At 47.2% G+C, this 21348-nt stretch overlaps 2 protein-coding genes across 7 annotated transcripts in view; one reads left to right on the top strand and one right to left on the bottom strand.

The window, feature by feature from the left end:
• Positions 1–12912, bottom strand: part of Unc-13 (unc-13) — a 697844-nt gene extending 684932 nt beyond the window's left edge. Inside the window, exon 1 of the mRNA XM_076431953.1 lies at positions 12908–12912. The gene's annotated coding sequence lies outside the window, so the exon portion shown is untranslated. The remainder of the gene's footprint in view (positions 1–12907) is intronic.
• Gro (TLE family member transcriptional corepressor groucho) overlaps positions 1–21348 on the top strand; it is a 95289-nt gene that overhangs the window by 7460 nt on the left and 66481 nt on the right. For all 6 annotated transcript variants that reach the window (XM_076431960.1, XM_076431959.1, XM_076431958.1 and 3 more), the window contains exons 3-4: positions 15176–15282; positions 18675–18738. In XM_076431960.1, the coding sequence (XP_076288075.1) occupies positions 15176–15282; positions 18675–18738 (171 nt within the window). The remainder of the gene's footprint in view (positions 1–15175; positions 15283–18674; positions 18739–21348) is intronic.

Genomic DNA, 21348 nt, shown 5'->3' with positions numbered 1-21348 from the left:
TCGTCGTTTGTTTGCTTATTGCCGCTAATGTGGCGCCGTTCAACGGGCATAAAGTGGTTCAATAATTTTCGCGCGAGCATTCTTCAACCGTGAAACCGTTCCCGCGATGATACACGAATCGGTTTAGGAGCCGGCCGATATACTCGGTGTCCGGAAACGTTACGACTTAATGAACCCCTATGCGAAAGTCAGTCCCGAGAGGAACAGAAGTAGCCTGGTAGTTCTTGCCTCGCTAAAATTAGGCTCCCGCGCAACGCGATACATATTCACTTTGAAGATTTTAAATGGTCACGTATGTTGTCTCTCTGAAGATTATTGCAGCCGAATGCGCCATCGCTAGCGTTTCCAATTAGCGTCCGTTCGCAACAACTTCTAGAGAAAGTGTCGACGTGCACTCTGCTATGCGAATAAAGACGCGCACAGTTTTCAGGTTCGTCGATATGGGAAACTTGTAAGAATGGTATCGATCGTGCGTTTCCCTTCGACATTTCGCCACGAAATTTCATTTTGTATCCGATCCCAAGCACCGTTATCGGTAGGTACACCTTGTGTACGCGATGCTATCGAGACTCGCAAACGACTGTATATTAATGGCGGAAATTAACTCCTGCCGGGGCTGGTATGGTTTTGATTCAATCACGCGTATCTGGTAGCTTTGGTAAAATCGTGTTAATTATTACAATGAGCCGGGATTTGACAATCTATGCACAGGAGTTCGGGCCAGTTAACTGGTAGTATCGAGTGAATCCTTGCGTGCGATTCCGCGTTTTAATTCGGGGAGGGGAGATTGAATTACGATCGTAGACACTGCCGAAGCAATTCAATAAGGTTATTTAATATAATAGTAACTTTTACGGTATAATGTAGTACGGGAAATAAGGTCTTCAACAACTAAGACTTTGATGGTGGACTGTAACTTCGGTGGAATCGTAAAAAGTCGCGACAAGATTAATTGACGCGTGCATTAAGATTAATGAGCGAGATTGAAATCTAGAAACGGCAAGGATCAACGCAGTTATATTCGCAACGGTGTTAAATCTAATCTGGAATAATGAATCGTTCGGGCATTAAAGAGCGCGCCAAGGGTTTCCCTCCGCCGCAAGTCGGGAGACAGGAAATTGATTTCGAATTTACTTCGCCGATGATAGATGGCACGGGTATCATAATAGAAGCGAATAGTCTCGCCTAAGCGCTAAGAGCTGACCCATTCTCTACACTTGGCAACCAAACAAATGATGGCGACGCCTACGACTATTGTGCTCGTAACACTGTAACTCGAGCCCTCGCGAGGATGGGAAAGATAATAAAAGCAGGAGTCGCCTGGATGGAGCAACATCGTTCGTTCCTTAGTTTGGCGGACCGTGGATATCCGCGGGATCGGGAAGATTTGGCAAGATTTAGTAGCGGTAATAATAATATTAGGTCACCGAAAAGTATATGGCCAATTGCCATTCGTGTATGCCCCATTACGATTCTACGCTTCGCGTAGATAACGAATATTCTTCGTTACAATTCGATCATGCAGCCGGCTTAAATTTTCAGGTTTGAGAAAAGCCTTCTCTGTTTACGCTGTTTTTCCTAGTTTAATAATAACCGTTCGGTGTGCGCAGTAACTGTCATTAAGCTCACAGATGAGCGGTAATTAATGATTAGCAATTAATGCCGCTTAAATATTCCCTATGCAGAACCAAAGAACGAAGCAACAAGAAATGCTACACGGTAACTGGAAGTCTTGTAGCCTCTTTGGGAGCGCGCGTTGACTTGTATTGTGCATTACAGCAAAGGACAAAGAGCCGCTGCTTTGTTTCCCCTTCCACCGTTGCTCTTTCAGTCTCTTCCCACTTCTTCGCGCTCCCTTCTCCCGTTCTCTTTCTCTTTCTCTCTCTCTCGCATTCTCCCTTCTTGCTCGCTTATTTATTCACTCGCGTTTCGTCTGCACACACAGCATCTCGCATCGGTGATGCTGTTTGTATACCCGGCGCGAGGTTTTTTCGATGTCTCCTCTTGTTAAAGTATTTACCGGTGTAATTTCGTTGAATCCTACTACCGCTATTAACGTTAAAACCATCTACACAGTGAACCAATAAGAATTATCACCGACTACCTCTGATTGAACCTTTTATCCGTTAAGTATAAATATTATAAACCCCAGGGACCCTATTATATGTATTATAGATTGTAAGTAACCGAACATTTTTTCTCTTTTTGGCAAATTGAGAGAAATTCATTTCGATTGCTCATAACAGTTATTGATGAAGGAAATTTGTAATAGTTATTATTAAATAGTACAACTTTCAAATGGTAGACGATCAATTATTTCAGAAATTTTCTATTCATAAAATTAATAGCTACAATCAAAATTTAATGCGACAAACATGAGTTCTTCCAAATTTTGTCCTGAGACATTATATCGCAAATCATCTAGCGTTAATTTCAGAGCAGAAAAGGCTCGTAAACTTGTAATCGATATTTTATCATTTTGTTCTTCGAGTTTTTTTCTTTACATCTCGTGTAGATTATCTTAAATTTCCATAACAATCAACTTTTTATTAATGATTTTTATCGTAGAAAATTTTAGAATACATTTTTGGTCCCTGTTATGAACTGTCTTACCATTTTGTCCAGCATTGTAAATACGCTAATACGTAGTAACTGTATCGCTTGTGAACATTTGTGTCCGTAACGCGGCCGAAGTCTTGAATAATCTGTCGTCGATCGAAAGCGGTTTACTTCCGACGAGTTTCACGTAAAATCCTCGTTGACGGATGAAAAAAACGCAATTGCGACATAAAAATGGTTCTCCGCGGGTGAGTTTTTTTCCAGCACGTGGGCGGAGAGAGGAGTGGAGGGGAGAGAGCGCGCTGGGGAGGGGAGATACGCCGATGACAATCGCTGATCAAATTGCACGACGACTAATTGTTCGTCGAGTCGTCCCATCCGAATTGAAACGAGGAGTGAAAATTGAAATGCTCGCCGGAGGGTCACTTGATACCGAAATAGAAAAAGTTATACTAGACGGCCGATTGGTTACAATGGACGACAATGACGAATTTATCCTTCCGAGATGCGACCCGGGGCTGCGCGGACGTACCCACCCCTAGCTTCAAGGGTTGTTTTTCACCCCCGTCGGAATATCGGCCGATAATATAATTACTGCCGCGGCAAACTTTTCGGGACAATGTTATTTTTTCTCGGGGTATAGGAGGGTTGTTAAGCTCGATTGTTGTACAATTAATAAAAATATGTATGCATTTCGTCGGATCGGTAATAAATTCGTAATTACTGATTTTCGCGTGGACACGCGTATTTACACGGCTCGCACAACTTTAGTTAACGCAGCAAACATCGAAAACGTTCCCGTGCTTTTTACCCGGGGAGAATGCTGCGAAATATTTTCGATCGCAAACAATGTATTGTTTTTTCGGGGATTAAGCAATGACGTAATACAGGCCGAAAATATAGTTATCTGTAATGTAAACAGCGATTTACGAGTAATCTCGCGAATTTTGTGGAACGAATATTCTTCGTTCCATTTATAATATGGTTTTGCTTTTAATTAGAACTCATTTGTTGATAAATGTTTGATGCGCTCGTTTATCCAACGATATTACCCCTCGAACACGTGTGCGGGGGAGAGATATTACAGACAGATGTGTCGTCAGAAATCAGTCATTACGCGGGGAGGAGGTTAACAATCATTGAATAAACTAATTCGAAATTGATCATCGAGATTCTGAAATAATTAAATCCTTGGTCAGAATGATTATATTGGGTTGGCAAGAAAGTAATTTCGGTATTTTAAGGTGCAATAAAACCCAATTTTTTTTGTTCGATGATCCTTAATCAGGTTCTTCACCAAGTTTCTTGGTCCTTTGGTTCGCAGACCAACTTCTGGTCCTTATCGGCCAAAAACTGATCCAAGTGCGACATCATTCATTGCTTGCATACAAAAATTGAGTTATATTTCTCTGTAAAATATCGAAATTACTTTCTTGCCAACCCAATACAAATCGGGTCAGGTCGGGCTGGAATCGACCAACATGGATCGTTTTGGTCAAGTTTGGGTCTATTGAGGCGGGGCGGGTGTCTATGGACTTCGGACCCATTCGTGTACGCTATAGAGCAGGTCTGGGCAACCAATTGATCAACCGGCTCCTCGAAGCAGCTCCTACACCGACGTGCTGACTCGGCGGAGCCGCGCGTAGGGAAATCTGTCATCTCATCCTAATGCTACTTAAAAGTTAGAGCTATCGTTTGAACGGTAGTATAGGCATATTCCCCCCCTACGGTCGTAGTAATTCGGTGTGCTAGTTGGGGTGATAACTCGAGAGGCCGGTGCAGGCGAGCAATCAGTTGCCAAGCCTGTCCTAGACTTGCACGATTTGTATTCTTGAACCTAAAGGCGACACCTATTGGAAGTTTGCGTCTACAGGCGGGTTTTGTTCGCTAATAGCTCTCGAGGGTGACATTCCGAAGTCGCCGCGAAGCATCATGCTGCGTCCACAGTCACCGTTGCACTGTTACACCTTGCGAATGCCTGTCGGTTTGTTTTCACCGCGTTGAGAACGCCTTTAAAACGTTGCGTCGATCTTCACCGGCCCGTTTCGCTCACCCCGTGCCGGAATAATGGACCCGTTCCAAAGTTTTTACGAGCACTCGGAGCTTCTTGTCGTAGCAGCGCGGATCCCGAAATTCTTACGAGCTGCCGGCACAGAAACTCGTAATTCAGTTTTTACGCTGGTACAGCGGCGAATATCGATCGATTCCGATACATCTTTCGCCGTGGCGCGGCGCGGCGCCGCGCGCCCTCTTCAACGACGAGCGCGTGCCTTTCGCGCGAACGTTAATTATCCCCGGGTAATATTTCACCGTTTCCGGTTCGTTCGATCCGACAATTTCGTATTTTCGCCGCGCGGACACGCGTCCATCCGTTTACACGCGCCGCGACTTTATTCAGCGCGTAAACAGCCGGATTTTAAAAAGGCTCGGACATGGCCGCGCATTCTTTATTTCCGTTCGACGGGCGAAATATTATTCCGGCCGGCAGAGCGATCGTGCCCGTTTTTATTTCCCGGAGCCCCGCCCGTTCAAACAGCGGCCCGGACGCGCACCCGGAAATGCAGTTATTTGTAACGTTGCCCATCGATTTATGGGTAATTTGGTGAATTTTGCACTGGGCGACTTTGTATTTCCATTGTTTACGATATGATAATACAATACGTATCAATTCCGGAATAAAAGTTAAGTTTGCTCCCGTTTTATAAACATATACCGGATCAATCGTAACGATCGGAAATATATATCACAGCGCTGAACAAAATAATAAGACAGTTTATGTATTTATGCTGCTCTGTTCAAAACGTTCGTAGAATCATTCTTTTATATCTCTTTTTTTTAGATCTGCTCTCAATTATAATTTATTTGACTGAGATAAGAAAAATTGCAGTAAATAATTCGCATGTACATATCCGCGTTCGCTAACATTTCCCCGATTATTTCGACGGGAGGCCTGAGAGTAATGAAATTCTGGAGCATCAACGTCAGAACACTCTGCATACGCGTATCTTGCGCACGGGAACGCGAATAAAAACGATCGGCTGTCCGATGAAAAGCGCTTCGAGTGATTAATCGCGGAGGATGGCAAGAAACTGCGTGGTTTCGCTGATGAATCCATCGCCACGCGGCGTACGACGTTTCGCGAAATCGTAATCAGACGAATGCTCTTTTTCATCGCACGAATGATGCACTGTGATACATCTGCTGGGGCGAGGGGCAAGATTTCTGATCATCCCCTATTCCTCCATTGTTCCGACAATTACGTCGAACCCGCGTTTTGCCTGTACACCAGGCAATCATTCGCGAATTTATTTTTCACAAAGTGGGTCCGCGAAAACATCAAATCGCTTAGAAATCGCTGACGGCTTCCGGAAGGGGTTTCTGGCGGGAACAATTTTATCAAATTACCTCGGATGGATTGCGCAGAGATTTAAATTCACCAGATAGGGGGTCGTATCGAGTCGTGAATGTTCGTAGAAAAGACCAGCTGATGGAGCCGACGAATAACAAGTTATTCCATGGCGGTTATCGACTGATCCCGGACACTATGAATTCGTAGAAAAGAGTTCTCGCTTTGCATCCGCCGTAATTGGTGGATTTTAGCGACATAATTCTTAGCCCGGGGCATATCACGGGCCTACGGGCTTTAAGCCTTCGTCGGCAGGTCCATTGGGGCGGTTGCCTCCACCTCTTCTCATATACACACCCGTTCTCTCTCTCTCTCTCTCGCTCTCTCTCTCTCTCTCTCTCTCTCTCTCTCGTTGTGTACACGGGGGTGCGGCTCGGGCTTTACCCGACTGTTGGGATCCGTTAGGCTCCGGAGTTTGAGGGTAAGAACGGTATGACAAGCATTTGATGAGGGGACCAACGCCACCCACTGAAATCCCGACGAGTGGTTCTCATTTTGGTTTCGCTCGGAGCAATCCACGTCCACATCCTCCGAATACTTTCATTATATCCCCTTTCATCCGGCCACGGATTTTAGCTAACGATCTATTGTCACGTTGTTTACGGATAAAGGAATAACTCGATTCGGTTTGGTCGCTGCTCTCTACAAATTGCATTAGTCGGTTGGCGAAGGGTTGTTAGTATTCCACGAACTCGCTATCCACTTATTTATCAAAGATTTGCTCCGATTGCCTCTGCGACACATTCAAACGCTTGTTAACGCTACACCTACCAAGCGCAAAAATGTATTTCTAACCTACGCGGTGGGTTCAGTGTCAATATCGTGAGTACATAAACGGAATGGACTTTTCCAGAGTCACCCGGAAGCCACAGTCTAACGCAACACGCAGAGCGGCTCGATCGAGTCGGATCTTTCTCTGGGTTCGCGTTAGCATCGATCACCGTTCAGGATTTACGTCTTCTAAATCCCGGCTAAATTACCATGATTAGATTTCCGCGTTGCTCGCCGTTGATCCGATCGGTTAGCGATCACTGTCCATTCTTAATGCCGGCATGGCCAATAAAGAAAGGCATTCCGGCGACAACGATAGACAGGATCGATGAAACTTCTTCTCTGGTCGGCTCTCCGTGCCCCGGTGAAACCACAAATCTCTCTCTCTCTCTCTCTATCCGCGTGCGCGCAATTCAATCGGCCTCTGGCACACCGGGATCGGTATTATACTTCATTCGTGGAGGAAGTTCTAGCGCGCGGCGGGTTCCGACCGCGTTTTATACCTTCAGACTTTCAGACCACCCCACCTTCCGCCAGGCATTGTAGAGTCGCGGCGCGTTTTTCGCTCGGTGACGGACGCCCTCGGCCCCGAAGAATGTAACTTGGTTGTGGAAGATTGATCGCCACTGCCAACTGTGTCGAGAACGTCGCAACACTCTTGCCACACCGGGGAGTCAGCGAGCGTCCTCGCCAGTGATTCTCACCGGGCGGCCTTGATCCCACGACGCGATCCAGCCCCGGATTAAAAGAGGGTTGAGGACCGCCGGCTGGTTCTTGTCCAACATTTACATTTACATGTCGAACGAGGTTCGACCCTCGGCCATCCTCGTTAAAGCGCAGAAGGGCACGGTCAGAAATATACGGCACACACATATATGCGGCCATATTGTGTACACACGTACATGCGGTGCGCGCATATACACCGTTGCACCACGGGTACATAGAGTCGCGCGGCCACGGACGCGGAACCCCGACGTCACTGTCATCCGCATGATTGTCGCGCGGCGAATGATGCATATCGATCAAAACGCCGCTCCTTCGAGGCGACGACCCCCACCCCTACCACCCGCGCGTCTGAAAGATACTCGATGTTAGGAAAAAATGTTAGAGGGGAAAAAGCTGAATGTCCTTCTACATAGTTGCTAGAGAATTTTCTACACCAAAGTATCAATTTTCCTATTACCTGCAATTATTCTTCTCTGCGAGGGTTTTAAATGTTAATACGCTTCCTCCACAAGTTCTCATCATCCCTACACAGCGGTTGTGAAAAGTGGACAGCTAATGTTCATTTATTCCTAATAAAAAATTCAGATGCATATGTAGGCTGACTATAGACTCGTGTAAAAAGACTTTGAAACGATGGAACGGAACAATAAAAGGGACGCGTCTTTGTCGCGTGGACGCTACATGCTTCATCCCTCGCGTGACGAACACATTTACAGTAATGTCTCGACATATGTGAGAACTTCGGGACTGAAACGTCACTTGTGTCGTGTACGGACACTATTCTTTGATATTTTGCCGCTAGGGTCGAGCACGGAGAAGAATACCGAGTAAGGCAAACTTGCTTGTTTCAAATTATTTATTTATGTTACCGCTGCGGTAACATAGTCGCGAGACTTTTCTCATGGAAACGACTCCGAACACGACACAAATGTGTTGCTAAAGGTTTCGTGAAACGATAATTCGAATTAAAAATGGTTTGCTATGCTGTGTGATCTCTTTCACAGTTGAGATGATATCAATGTATACACTTTCATATTGGTCACTCGGTGGATCGAAGTCACTCATGAGACATCGAGCTTCTTGAGGGGTCCACTAGATGGCTACTCGAAGGATCCCTTGATCTCGCTGGTGAAACATTACGGTTGGCCGAAGACCTTGTTAATCCAAGGTCAAAGCAGAGGGTTGTTCCGCCGGAAGAGGGTTGATTTTTCTTGAATGAATAAGTCGGAAACCGAGTAAAGAGTAAATCCTTGAAACCCATAATGTCTGGAGGGATGTTTCACACACTCTTCCATCTATTCGGATCCAGTATTCGGTGTAAACATAGAAAATTGAAGAAAATCTTCAGCCCCAGAGAATCTCCCCTTAATTCGCGAAAAGTAACGGAACAGTTGACGAAATACTACGGAGGCGAAGTCGCCCGAACGAATAAATTCTCCGAAACGCCGGGTGAAACTATTAGATTGCGTTTTCCGGGCGCGTATATCCGCTCGATGAAGAAAAGAACGAAAACGACGGCGGAGATGCTCCATCATAATGGAGGAGAACACAATTTGGAACGTCTGTTGGAGAAACGCCTTAACGGAATATGTATGCTCAATCAATGTCGGGACATAAAATGCGCTAACAAATACCGGCACGCTTTGTAAGGGGAGCCTAGACTGAATTTAAAGGGTGGCTGAGTGGGTGGGAGGAGGCGGCTCGTTGAAGAAGACCAAGGTGAAAAGCAGGGAGGGAGAGAACATTGTGAAATTCCTGCTGTCTGAGCTGAGCAGTCAGAATTTGCGAAGCTGCGCTGTGATAGCGTGTAACTGATGAGAGAGATAAAACATCTAATATACAGGGTGGCGACAAACTCGAGCTTACAACCTGTGGAGGATAATTGTCGGCGGGAAGAAAAATGCAGACGTGGCGTGAGATTATTCTTAAATTGATTAATTCAAAATTACGTTTCGTTATCACACACGCAAAACTCGGTTTTACTAATTAACGACGCTCTGTGTTTCATTCAAAAATTCCTCATGGCTTTCGACGAATCGAAGGTAGCACGCATGTGCTGTCATTTCGGGCAGGAGTGTGTACGTGTAGAGGGTGTCTCAGCTAAATGTACATCATTCGGCTAGCATTCGTTGGCGGATCGAGCGCGTTGGGTGGCAGCAAGGGCCGGAGAGACGGGAGAGTTCAGGCTTGCTTCTCGTTCACGCGCGTAACCTCACGTCCATGTCGCAATGGCGGATTGACGGTCGCGTTACCGCTCGGGTCACACACGTACACGCGGCTGGACGTGTGTGCGTGTGCACGAGAAGCAAGCATTACGGAGCTCGTCTTGTATATCGGTATGATTATTATAGGTTAGACGTTTCATGGCAATGCGCACAATGCGCCGGAGCAGAGAGGATCGGCGGAATGGAGCCCCTCCCCTCCCCGCCCTCCCTCTCTCGCGATGTCTCTCTTCCTCTTAGTCGCTCTCTCCATCGTCCTCTTTCCTTTCCCGTCGGCCGGTTGGATGCCGCAAACCCAGGCCGACGTGATCCAGCGACAGAGCGGCGCACTGTGTTGTTCTTGGGGGGGCGTTGTGTGCGATTGCACGAGCACGTGTACATGCTACACGTTCCTCCGGACGAGTAGCATCGTCGCCCCGACACACAATGCCCTATAGTCACCCCTGGGTGTTGCTACTTCCCCTTAACCCGAGCGCCGCGACTCCGACAGGATTTATCGTCCGTGGAAACCCGGTCGTTGATAGAGCGAATTCCCGAAGAATACGGACGATTTCCTTCGATCCGAGATCCCTCGGCTCGATCCACTTCGTTGCTGTCGAGCAATCAGGAACGCTACGATATCTAGAGGCTGTTCGTCCAATGATACGTCCATGATGTCACCTAGTCACCACGCCCCAATTAGAGCGACCCGTCCAGCAAGACAGCGAAAAATATTCTACCGAGAGTACGTCATCAATTTTTGTAATTTATCAGTTCGAAAGAAAACAGTGTTTCTTTATTATTCAAAGGAACAATTCATAACGGAAGAGCCCTGTAGAACGTGTTAATTCCTCTCGAACGATCCAGGCAGAAGCGTAAATTATCGCGTTTCCTTAAATCACATAACAATTATCTTTAATAGCCACTCACGGTTCGCGCAGTTTTCCGATACTACTTTTCAACGTAATTATATCTCTGGTTGTAAAACAATCGTGCCGACGCTACGAGTGGAGCTTAAACATTGATAGATGAACGCGCGCGCTCACTTTGCCGTTTATTTTTCGACTGCTTCTGTTCGATTACCGAGCGCACAAGTAGCCACTCGCTCCTACGTAACAGTTTCCCAACATTCTGGTGAATAGGAAAGGACTGGTTGCGCAACCGCCGCGTTTCGTTTTTCTTTTCCCTTTCGATAAATTAGATACGCGCTGTTCTACGTCGCGAACACCACCTTTCCCCCCACCCTGTAATTAATCTATGTTGCTCGTTTATGGTAATTTATTCCGGAATATTTGTAACAGAGTATGTGTTTACGCACATAAGAGGCAATTAAACGCGTGTCGTCCGGTGATTAACTTCTTTTTTTTTTTTATTAAACGTCCGCAATGTGGTTTTTCCGCTCGCAAGAAATGTCAGCCGGCAAATCAACGCGAGTTGTTTCTCCGAAGCAGGGGTTCTCAAACTTTTCTACCACATAAATAAGAATCGAGAAATACATGTATGTGTACCACCATAAAATACCTATCTCACTTTGCGTCTATTGGACTTGCGGTATGACCCTCTGCACTCGCTGCTCTAGCCCTCATTTCATCGAGGATGGTTCTTCTACTTCATCTTCATTAATCCTCCCGTTCTGGTTCCCTTAGTCCCTCCGTTCTGCCTCGATCAGTCGCTATAGAAGGGGATAGAGCCGAATGGCAGACCTCTCCGATGGTTACCGCCTAGCCTAGACTGCTATTTGCGCGGAATATACTGTCGGCGTGGCGTGTGCACGCACGCAAAGCTTCTGCGCCTATTCGCCGAAGTTGCATATCGACGCATCCATGTTTATTCAAGCGCGGGTCTGACTTTCAACGGCGCCGGCACACCATGATTCGAATAATTTTCGATATCGGTGACTCATCCAATTAGACACCTTCCCGCTGAATAAAATGGGGACACCGTTCTGCATCTGTCACGCTTTTGCGTTAAAAGCCAGTAGGAACTTTGTTTTATAGTACTAATTAGAATAACTTATTTTTTACACTGTGTGCGAGAATTTCGGGTCCGAAAGTTGACACATATCGTGTAGAAGACACGATTCGGAGAGCTCTGAGGCTCTGAAGAAATGTGACGTGATACGGGTCGGGTGTATCGGTGAGCCAATCCTAATGCACTGTACACCGAGTAGAGACGAGCGTTTTGCTAAGCGATTCTCTTTGGTCGTCGAGCTCTGATCAACGGGGACTATCGTGGAACATGTCCACGCGGCGTTCCCCATCCGACGACGACGACGACGACGCATGAATTTTTATTCGTTTTCCTCTCTTTCCTTTAATTACGTGGCTCTCTCTTTCTTCTCTTTTTTTCGATGGTTCTTTGACGCGACTATCGGATTTTGCTCTTTGAGCTTAACGATTCACACATATTCACCGTCGCTCAAGCGCGTACGCGTGCGCGCGCGCGAGATGAGTCGCAGTGATCGCGTCAATGCTCCGCGCTGATCAAAAGGACGATTCGTAATCGTAAAAATCAATTTTTCAATAATTCTCTCCTTTGCCTCGGCCGCGAGCCGTCCAATCATCCGTGCGTTTTGCCGGGCTCTCTGTCAAAACTGTTATTAACGAGAGAAGACAAAAGTCTTCCGTTCCCGAGGCGTCCCGACGCGAGGGAGAAAGGCCAACCGAGTGAGAGCGAGAGAGGGGAGAGAGAGAGAGCTTCTGCCCGCGTTTCTATGTAACGCGGCCTTTGTATTCATTGTCTGGCCGATTCCCCTTTCACACCAATGAGATCAATGAAGGAGCACACGTTCGTTCACGTGTGTTCGGCGTGCGTGCGTGCATGCTCGCGTGTGTGTGTGTGTGTGCGAAATGGGTGGGTGGACGGGTACACGCACGCAGAGGATCGCATCGAAAAACCGGCTGGTTCACTTTGTTGCCGGGAGATAATGGCCGCGCGAATCGTAAATAAGGTAATAGGTCTTCGGAGGGCCGTCGATCGACCAAAGGCCGGATGACGTAAGCGAGAAGCCCCTTAAGGGCGCGCTCAGAACTTCCAGGAAAAGGACGATTGATTTAAACGCGTGTGTGGTCGAACGATTGACCCTTCGGCTTCCAACTCGGACATTTTTGTCAAGTCCGATCGAGCCCGAGATAAAAACGTCCAACGACGGAGACCAGCTCGTGCACACGAGCTCACTCTCTCTCTCTCTCTCTGTCGAAACCGAGCCCTCTTTACCGTTCACAGCGTCGTTAATCCGGTTTCGAAAAGAAAGTCGCGTGGACAATAATTCTGACAAAAATTGTAGGGTGTAGAGAAGAGTAACCGACGATTGTTCGTTTGATATTGCAGCGTCTTTGGGAAGTTTCATGGTGATTTTTAAGATTTCATACGCAATCTATATCTTTGATCGCGTATTCTTGTGACGTCAGTCTTACTTTGAGGAACTATTTTTTATGCGCCCCGATATAGCAGTCAATGCGTTAATTAGATTATGTTGAGACGGTGTCCGATCATTTCGGTGATTGTGAAGAAAAATTCCGCGTGACAAGTATCGGATCGATATCGCGAGTTATCATCGCCGGCGGAAAGCCGACAGCGCAGCGCGCAAAATTTTCATGGAAACGAATCGTCGTCGGCTGGCCGTATCACATAACGGATGTGTGTACGCTGCCGGGTTAACCATCGGAACAACAACCTGTTCGATGACTGTTCCATTTGATGATTGCAACAAGTGAGGCCCACCAGCGCGGCGCAGCGCGGCGCGTCCTCTTCCCCGATCTGTTCTCAAACCATTTTACCACCGACAACTACTCCCCGTTTCGAATTCAACAAGTGGCCAAATCATTCTACGCGAGAGAGAGACCGCCGCGTTGCCCCGAAAACTGGGAATTTTCCAGCCGGTGGACAGTCATTGACCATTTATCGCCGCCCGGCTGGGAATATTTCTCTTTATCGGGAGATTTTGTCATTCGGCCTGAAATTCCCTCTTGTTTTCACGCTGATGCGCAATATTGACGTTCGATGACGCGAACCCCCCGCCCATACTCGTGTATGCGTGTCTGTCCCCTTCACGTCCCTTCCGGTAAGCGTATCGGATTAATGATTTGATTGCGAAAAAGATCCCATCCGCTTTATCCCGCGAGAACGCTCCGTCGCGTCGAGCCCGTGACAAATTCCGAACGATGCAAACAACCGAGTCGAAAACTATTGAATCTGTCGTCGATTTTCAGAATGTAGGTTTGTGAACACTTCTTCGTCGATGTTACGGTCAGCGCCGAAAGTCTCAACGCGTCGTTTATCGTCGGCGATTCTTTGCACACGGCAATAACGCAGGGAACGTGCAACAACGAAAGGGTGCTGCAAAATCATTTCTGCTCCGGGCTGAAGAACCTGTTGGAAAGAAGCACGCGCAGGGATCGGTTGCTCTCGAGATATCTCCGGACGAGCGAGAGGGCACGTTTCCGAGAGTGCACTCACGAAATTCGATTGACATGACCGCGGACGGTGGTGTGTAACGTAATCATTACTGTCATCGGGAAGCCTCGATCCTTTTCTCCGTAATTTGAAGCGGTAGAGCGGCACGTACCAACACGCCGCCGCCGCTACGCTCGACGCCGCTCGTCTCCGCGCCGCACCGGCCGAGCTGAAGAACCCGTGGATTCAGAAACCTCGTGCTACCTGGTGGAATGGGTCTCATTAAGAACGCCTTCATAGCCCTTCATCCTTGCCTCTTCAGGCCTTGCTTCTCCTCCTCCCAGCCCACGGAGACGCTCGTCTTTTATACCTGGTTCGCTCGCTCGCTCGCTCGCTCGTTCGTTCGTTCGTTCCTTCGTGTGTCTACGTGCGCCTTATGCGGCCGAAGGCCATTTGATGCTGGTTGCTTGTCATCTTCGACTTTAACCTCGTTACGGTTTACAGGCGTGCAGCCGAACGAAAGAACGAGACCACGATCGCGGTCACCCCTTTAAATTCGGATTTGTTAGGATTTATTCGTGGCGAGGCTCGCGGTCCCAGTGTCACGCGAAATGCGACCGTGTACCTGGTCTCCCGTGTAACGAGATTTCCCCGTTTTTCCGCGCCCTTTAACGAGTTTTTTCCACCGTGTTTTGTCCGTGCAACCTTCCCCTCGCTCCGTCACCCCCCGCCGCGGCTTGCTCGAGCATCGACGTTATCGTTCGGGTTGCATAATCTCAGGAGAGGGAAAGATCTCGCTTGCCCCGCATTGCCTCTAGTTGCTCGGACATCGGATACCCCGAGTTTTCCGCTTGGAAACTGCACGGTGTTGGCGTGCTTCTTCGAGGTAATCATGGAATAGTTCTAACACTTCGAGCCCACGTAATTGGAAATGAAGACCGCGAGTCCCGCGTTTTCATAAGCATCGAGGGAGTATCCGGTTTCATAGGTACACGATCCGGATCATCGATTCATCCGAGATCAACTCCTCGTGAATTTATCTTGGCTCGTCGCGTATGTTAATCGAATATTCCCCTTTCCTCGCCGATATACATGTATATATATTTTTTTGTTGCAGGGTGGCGGAGGAAGCGGCGGGGCTGCGGGAGGGTTGAAATTCACGGTGGCTGACACTTGCGAGAGGATCAAAGAGGAATTCAATTTCATCCAGCAACAGAACCACTCGTGAGTCTTTCTCCTTTCTTCGTACTCGCATTACCGGTCTCTCCTCTCGCTCCTGTGCTTTGTTTTTCTTTCCGCGATTGTTCCTCCCTTTCTCGTCTATTCATCCCCTCCGCCCTCTGGTTTCTTGAAGATACACGATTATTGACGCCGATGTTTCCCGGGATCTGTCTTCTCCTGTTTCCTCGCTTCTGTTTCTCCTCCCTCGGCCCCCTCTTCCTCTTCTTCCTACCACCCCATCCACCCATCGTCTTTCCATTCGGTGTTTCGCGGCGGTTGTTGCTTGCTTGCTCCGCTCGCTCACTCGCTCGCTCACTCGCTCGCTAGTCCTCCTGTTAATGGCGCGCGCCCCCGATCGCTTCGAACTCTCTTACCCGGAGTGGAAAGTTCGAATTGTTTGCTCGACTGACTCTCCCGGGCTCTCCTAATAACGCGTCGCATCGCCTCGTCGTCGCGGCGATGTCCTCCGCGGTCGGATCGAACGGTTTTCGCGAACGCGAGTAACGAGACGACGAGTGAAAGTCGACGGGGATTGGATAAAGGTTGACTCTCGCTATTCGTCTCTCCGAGTCAGGCAACGGTTGTCCGTTAACCGTCGCCAATCGATCGACTCTCTGTACTTCTATACATACTTTGTACTCTATACTCTATGTATGTACAGTTAAGAGCAAAACTGATCACACAAACTTTAAATCAGAATAACTTTTTTATGAATCGATCAAAGGACTTCAATTTCTCGGTAAGGCTGCAGGGATTAGTTCAGTAAATGACGTGTAAAAAAATCGTGAAAAACAATAGTGAATATTGATTTTGACGACTTTTTAGCTGGGCCACTAACGAAAATTTAAGAGACGTGTTTGGTCAACTCGTATAAATTATATACGTTCTGAACATTTCATTGAAATCGGTTAATTGGTTTACGAGTTATAAACGATCGAAAGTGGTTTTTTTCTAGTAAGATTCTAGTTATTTTCTAGTTACAATCCGAGCCTATAATAGCCCCTTAAAGGTTTATAAAAATGATTCAATGTTCCTAGAGTGTTCTTGCGCCATCTATCGGAAATCTGCGGGGATTTTCCGAACAATCCAATAAATTTTGATTGCTTGACCTTGAGCGACCTTGACAGACCTTCACGATAGGTCATCGTAGTCGTCTCGAACTACACACGTTTGGTCCGACTTAGATCTCGCGGGTCTGGCATTTTCTTCTATCTTCAAAGGCAAGCATTCGGGTGACCTGTTTTAAATGCCCCACCCTGTGCATGTGAAACTCACGTTGCTATGGTTTCTTTCAGTATCCCCAACACCACCCGCGGTATATGGTAAACTTTAGTCGACCATAAACAAACAAAAAAATATTCGAGTCGAGACTTCTTACCCGCGCTGGACTTTTAGCCCCACTTTCTACCCTAGTTCTTAACCGGGGTTGAGGAGGATCTGAAAAGAACGGTTTCAAACTGTTACACAACCCGCGTCGAAACTGTGAGATACAGTGACGAGCAAAAGCGTACACACACACACTGCTTTTTTTTGAACGTGTTCCACGAAGATCGTAGAAATTTTCCACAGCGGTTGCCTCGGTTTTATTTAACAGTTTGCGGTCTGCCGACGGGACCGTCGTTTCTATTTCGACGTTGCGATTTATCACCCGGTGATTTAACATTCAGCCGACTCGTAACTAGCGATAGATTGACGACTGTTTATGTTTACGGGAGCTCACCTGAGACGGTCATATAAAAACGAATGATTTGCGTGTAGCGAGGAAAGAAACACAGCCATAACGCGACGGCGACTGGACACGACGATTTATGGTAATTGATTTATCGGTCGGACGGTTATCAATTGCCGTTGTGGCAAGTTGTATCCAGATGCAGCTGATGCTGTAACGGTTAGCGTTATTGGAGCGACGCTCACTTTCGAGTGGCCGCCGAAATAGGACCGTGTGTACAAATGTCTGCGTTTACGTATCATTAATTATCTTGCGCGGCGCGATACCGTTGAAACCGTTAGGTGGACGGCCGAATTTGCGCATCGCTGTTAACGCCGCTGTTACACTCTAGCCTGGCAACGCTCGTGGTCAAGATATTTCTGTCCGGTGGTAGTTTAACAACGAGTTTCGGTGGTAGTTTGCGGAGAACGCTCTCAGCACTAATTCTTCTTCTCTTGGCCTAATTGTTTAATTGTGCCGGTAATTATGAACTCTAATCTCGCGGATTCTTTCGTACGAGTTGCACATGTTGTACAATTGTACACGTATCATTAGAAATTGTAAATAAAGTCTCTTTGATTGACAAAAAATTAATCTTGACAGTTAAAATTGCATTCGCTTTCGAGGACCATCTTGTGGATGACCATCAGTAGACGCAGTCATAAACAGATAATATCGGTATGCGATCACTGTCCGTGCAGAACACAGGCTGTTTGACAAGAATCGCGACTTTACTGTATCACGAATTTTCCCAAATTAGAGTTTGAGTTTGAAACTTTTTAATGAGAAAAACATAGAATTTGGATCTTGGTTCGTGTTCGGGGCCCCCTCCTGCTTGGGGCCCCGCGCATTTGCCCAAGTTGCCGATAGGGTAACGCGCCATTGCTCAGAGGTTACTTTCCTGCGAACTTTTCCACCGTATCAAGAGTAACCAGCTGGCCGGTAGTTTCTGCCGGTGTATTTTGAGTTTCGGTTAGTCGAACACAGAGTGGTTAGTCAAGAGATCTTAAAAGAGGGTTTAATTTAGACCGAACGAGAGTTCCACGTGTAATAACGTCGGAGCCATCTTTATTCCCCGGCGATGCTTTCCGCGCGATTTTTCCGGATGAATGTAATTCGTGGCCCCGGCCGTATTTACCGAAATACTGTACACCTCCTCCTGATACGTTTCCCTTCTTTGCTCGTGGCGCGCCACTAACACCGCCATAATCTCATTCCTTTTTATTCCTTCAGCTTTTCCGCCGGAGAACTCGATCTTACTTCCAGAGACAGACCGGCGCGCCGCGCGTACACCTTTCCTTCAAATGCAAGATGTTGCGAGTCTCAAAGGAGAACGCAGACGTCTTCTTGCTTCCTGTGCTTGCCTCCTTCTGCACGCGTGTACACGGTGTAAGAAAAATAATAGTCATCCATTCTACGGGTGTACGCTACTACACCTTTGGATCGGCGAACACGAAGACCAGACTTTGTTAGTTTTAATGATTTGCTCGCGAATCTTCTGCTAATACCTTCGTAGCGTTGCTCTGATTAAAACGAGTCCAAACACGATAATCCCCACTCGTATTCCACTCGTCTATTAATCGGAGCCACTGCATGTATGCGGAGAACGTACCTGCACGTGCACGCAATTACACCGTCTCCGCTCGCGTCTGATTCGTTCCGTCCTCAATCGCTTTTCACTTTTCAGACTGAAGATCGAATGCGAGAAGCTAGCCAGCGAGAAGACTGAGATCCAGAGGCATTACTTCATGGTAAGGCATTTTCTAAGCTCGTACTTGAATCTTTTCATCTTGAAATTCGTAAACCGTTCGGGGAAGGAGAGCTCGATCGGGATCAGAAGCTCTCCATTATCCGGTCTACCTTTGGCTACCCATAAATTCGCGATTGTATCTGGCCGCTTGGTCCAGAGTTTTAGCTTTCGAATCGGTCGGGATCACAAAGTTCCTCTTGAACTTACAAAAAGAAAAATCGTACAGGGTTTAAGCAAATTCAATCGTCTCTCGCTTCTAGGTGTTTCATTTTGTATATGTTTTGTGCTTGGTAGGTTTAGCGTTGATTAACCTCTTGCACTACAACAACGAGTACGTCTTTCAAAGTACAGTATTTTATCGATAATTGTCCGCCAGGCAGAGTTGGGCATTGATTGATTAAAATTTTAATCATGATTGATTGATTAATGTGTACGATTTAAAAAAGAAATCATCGAAAAATCGACGATTGATTCAATCGATTGATGAAGTCAATCGTCAATCGTTCATTAAAAAGAGGAATCATCGAAAAGAAAACATAAAAGCACGTAAACAGAGTTTGTATTATATATAGACCAAATGACGATACACCTAAATTCAGTTTACATTTCTTTCAGTATTCATATATGTATAGTTTTGATTCTGTATTTCATGTCGAAATTTCAGCAGTTAATCATTAATCAACAAATGAGGGATTGTGTTGGCAGGAGCGTAAATGACCGAAAACCGGGCGGGTCAACATGTTAACAATTATGAAGAAAGTGTTTATCGAAACCGAGTTGTGACAGGAGCACTCTGTTTCACAAGGGCCATCGGAGTTTTTTGACTGGGATACGGATCCCCGTGTAACACAAACACACCGTGTCATTCGAGGGTTACCTGTATTGTTCCGTGCCGCTCGGAAAAAGAAAATCGACGCGTGGTCGGTTCGCACACGCCCGTCCCACGAATCCCCTGTTTACATTGTAATCATAGCCGAGGAATCGATCTGTGCGAGCGACTGTGTCATGGGCTCGTCATTGAATTCGGTAATTTTCATCGGAACATCCCTCCGACCGGGGGATGCGAAGAAAAACGATCGATATATTGTTCCCGCTCATATTGCTGGCTCTTCGATTCGGTTCCCATCAGCGCGAAGGCAATTAGCTCAACCAACCGTACTAATCGTATCGTCATCCGTAAGGAGCTTAACTTGGACTTACCTATATTAAAGTGCGGCATTAACGTGGGTCCCCAAGTATTTTGCCGGGGCGAGCATTTTATTTCTATCCTCCCTCTCACCCCCCTTCGCCCCGGTACTTTAATAAATATTTATTAAACCGGGAACACAGGAATATTCGTTACAACAAGGCGAGACAGCCATCGCCAACTTCGGGATACGTTTGCGAAGCTTCCCACCGATCTCACGGCTTAGTTCGAATCCCTGGGACGACGACGGCGGAACGATGAACTATTTAGGGCCCGTAGATCTTGAAATTAGCGTGAACCGAGTGTTCCACATATTTATAATTTCCCCAGGATCGATTCGTGGCTCTCTTATTTAGAGAAGCTCGATATGGACGGTACTTTCATCAGAACATACGAGACAACGGAAAAAGTGAACCACGCCGATGCGGTTCGGTGGAATTCGCCGATACAGCACGTCGCTTTGAGATATTGGCGTGTATCGATGTTATATTCGATAGCTCGGTGCATCTTCGTGGTTTTTATCTCGAAAGACAACTCGTCTCTCTCTCGTCGGGGATGGGGGTTGGAATCGATACACGGGAAAAACGAGAGAGTAGAGTGATCGCATTTGGAATTGTTAGATCGATCTGTTGTTGCGATGAAGATTGCGCGAAGACGAACACGCACTCGAAACATCGCCAAACAAGCATTCAATCCGCGGGAGGGGGAAGTACTAGTGGTCGTGGAGATCGAACCTTCACTTCATTATTCCGCCGAGTCCCATCGTTTCAACCCTATGGCTTTCCGCTCTCTTACCCATTTTCGCGACTCCGACGCGAATCCGTAGCCCTTTGAGCCTAATTGTCCTCGAAGCATCTCGAAACTTAAAACAACACAAAGCGATTCGCGGTCTCCGTTCTCTCCCAAGCATTGTGCAAAGTGTGCAATCGAATAGAGGGCTAAAGAAGACAGAACGAGAGAAGCGGGGAGAGGGAGAGAGGAAGAAAAAAAGGGAGAGCGAGGGTGAAAAGCGAACGTCACCGTGCCACGTGATCGCCTGGTAAGCTCGACCCGCTCCGTTCTACACGTCCCGGTGACGTTGTCATTTGTGCCGTGTGGCGCGGCGACGACGGTGAACAGAGAAGGAAGCGAAACAGCGAAGAAGAGCCAGAAGAAGCGGGAAAAAAAGGATGATACACAACGTCGCGATCATCGATCCGAACCGGTCGGAGCAGTTACACGCGATACGGCTTCCATCGCAATCCCGACCGCCGCTGCCGCCCCCCGCTCCCCCCGCCCGTCTCTCTTCAGCCCCTGCTGTGTTCCGGGCTCGCGAGATCCTGCGCCGATGTTAACTGTACGTTTGATCGTAATTGTCGCGAACTGTACCATCTCTGTAAACTGCTACACCGATGTGACACCGTGCAAGCAACCAAGCAGCAAGCT

This window comes from Lasioglossum baleicum, chromosome 10 (assembly GCF_051020765.1).
Source record: "Lasioglossum baleicum chromosome 10, iyLasBale1, whole genome shotgun sequence".
Taxonomy (NCBI): domain Eukaryota; kingdom Metazoa; phylum Arthropoda; class Insecta; order Hymenoptera; family Halictidae; genus Lasioglossum; species Lasioglossum baleicum.
Note: the sequence above shows the minus strand (reverse complement) of the source record. Positions and strands in the feature narration are given on the sequence as shown.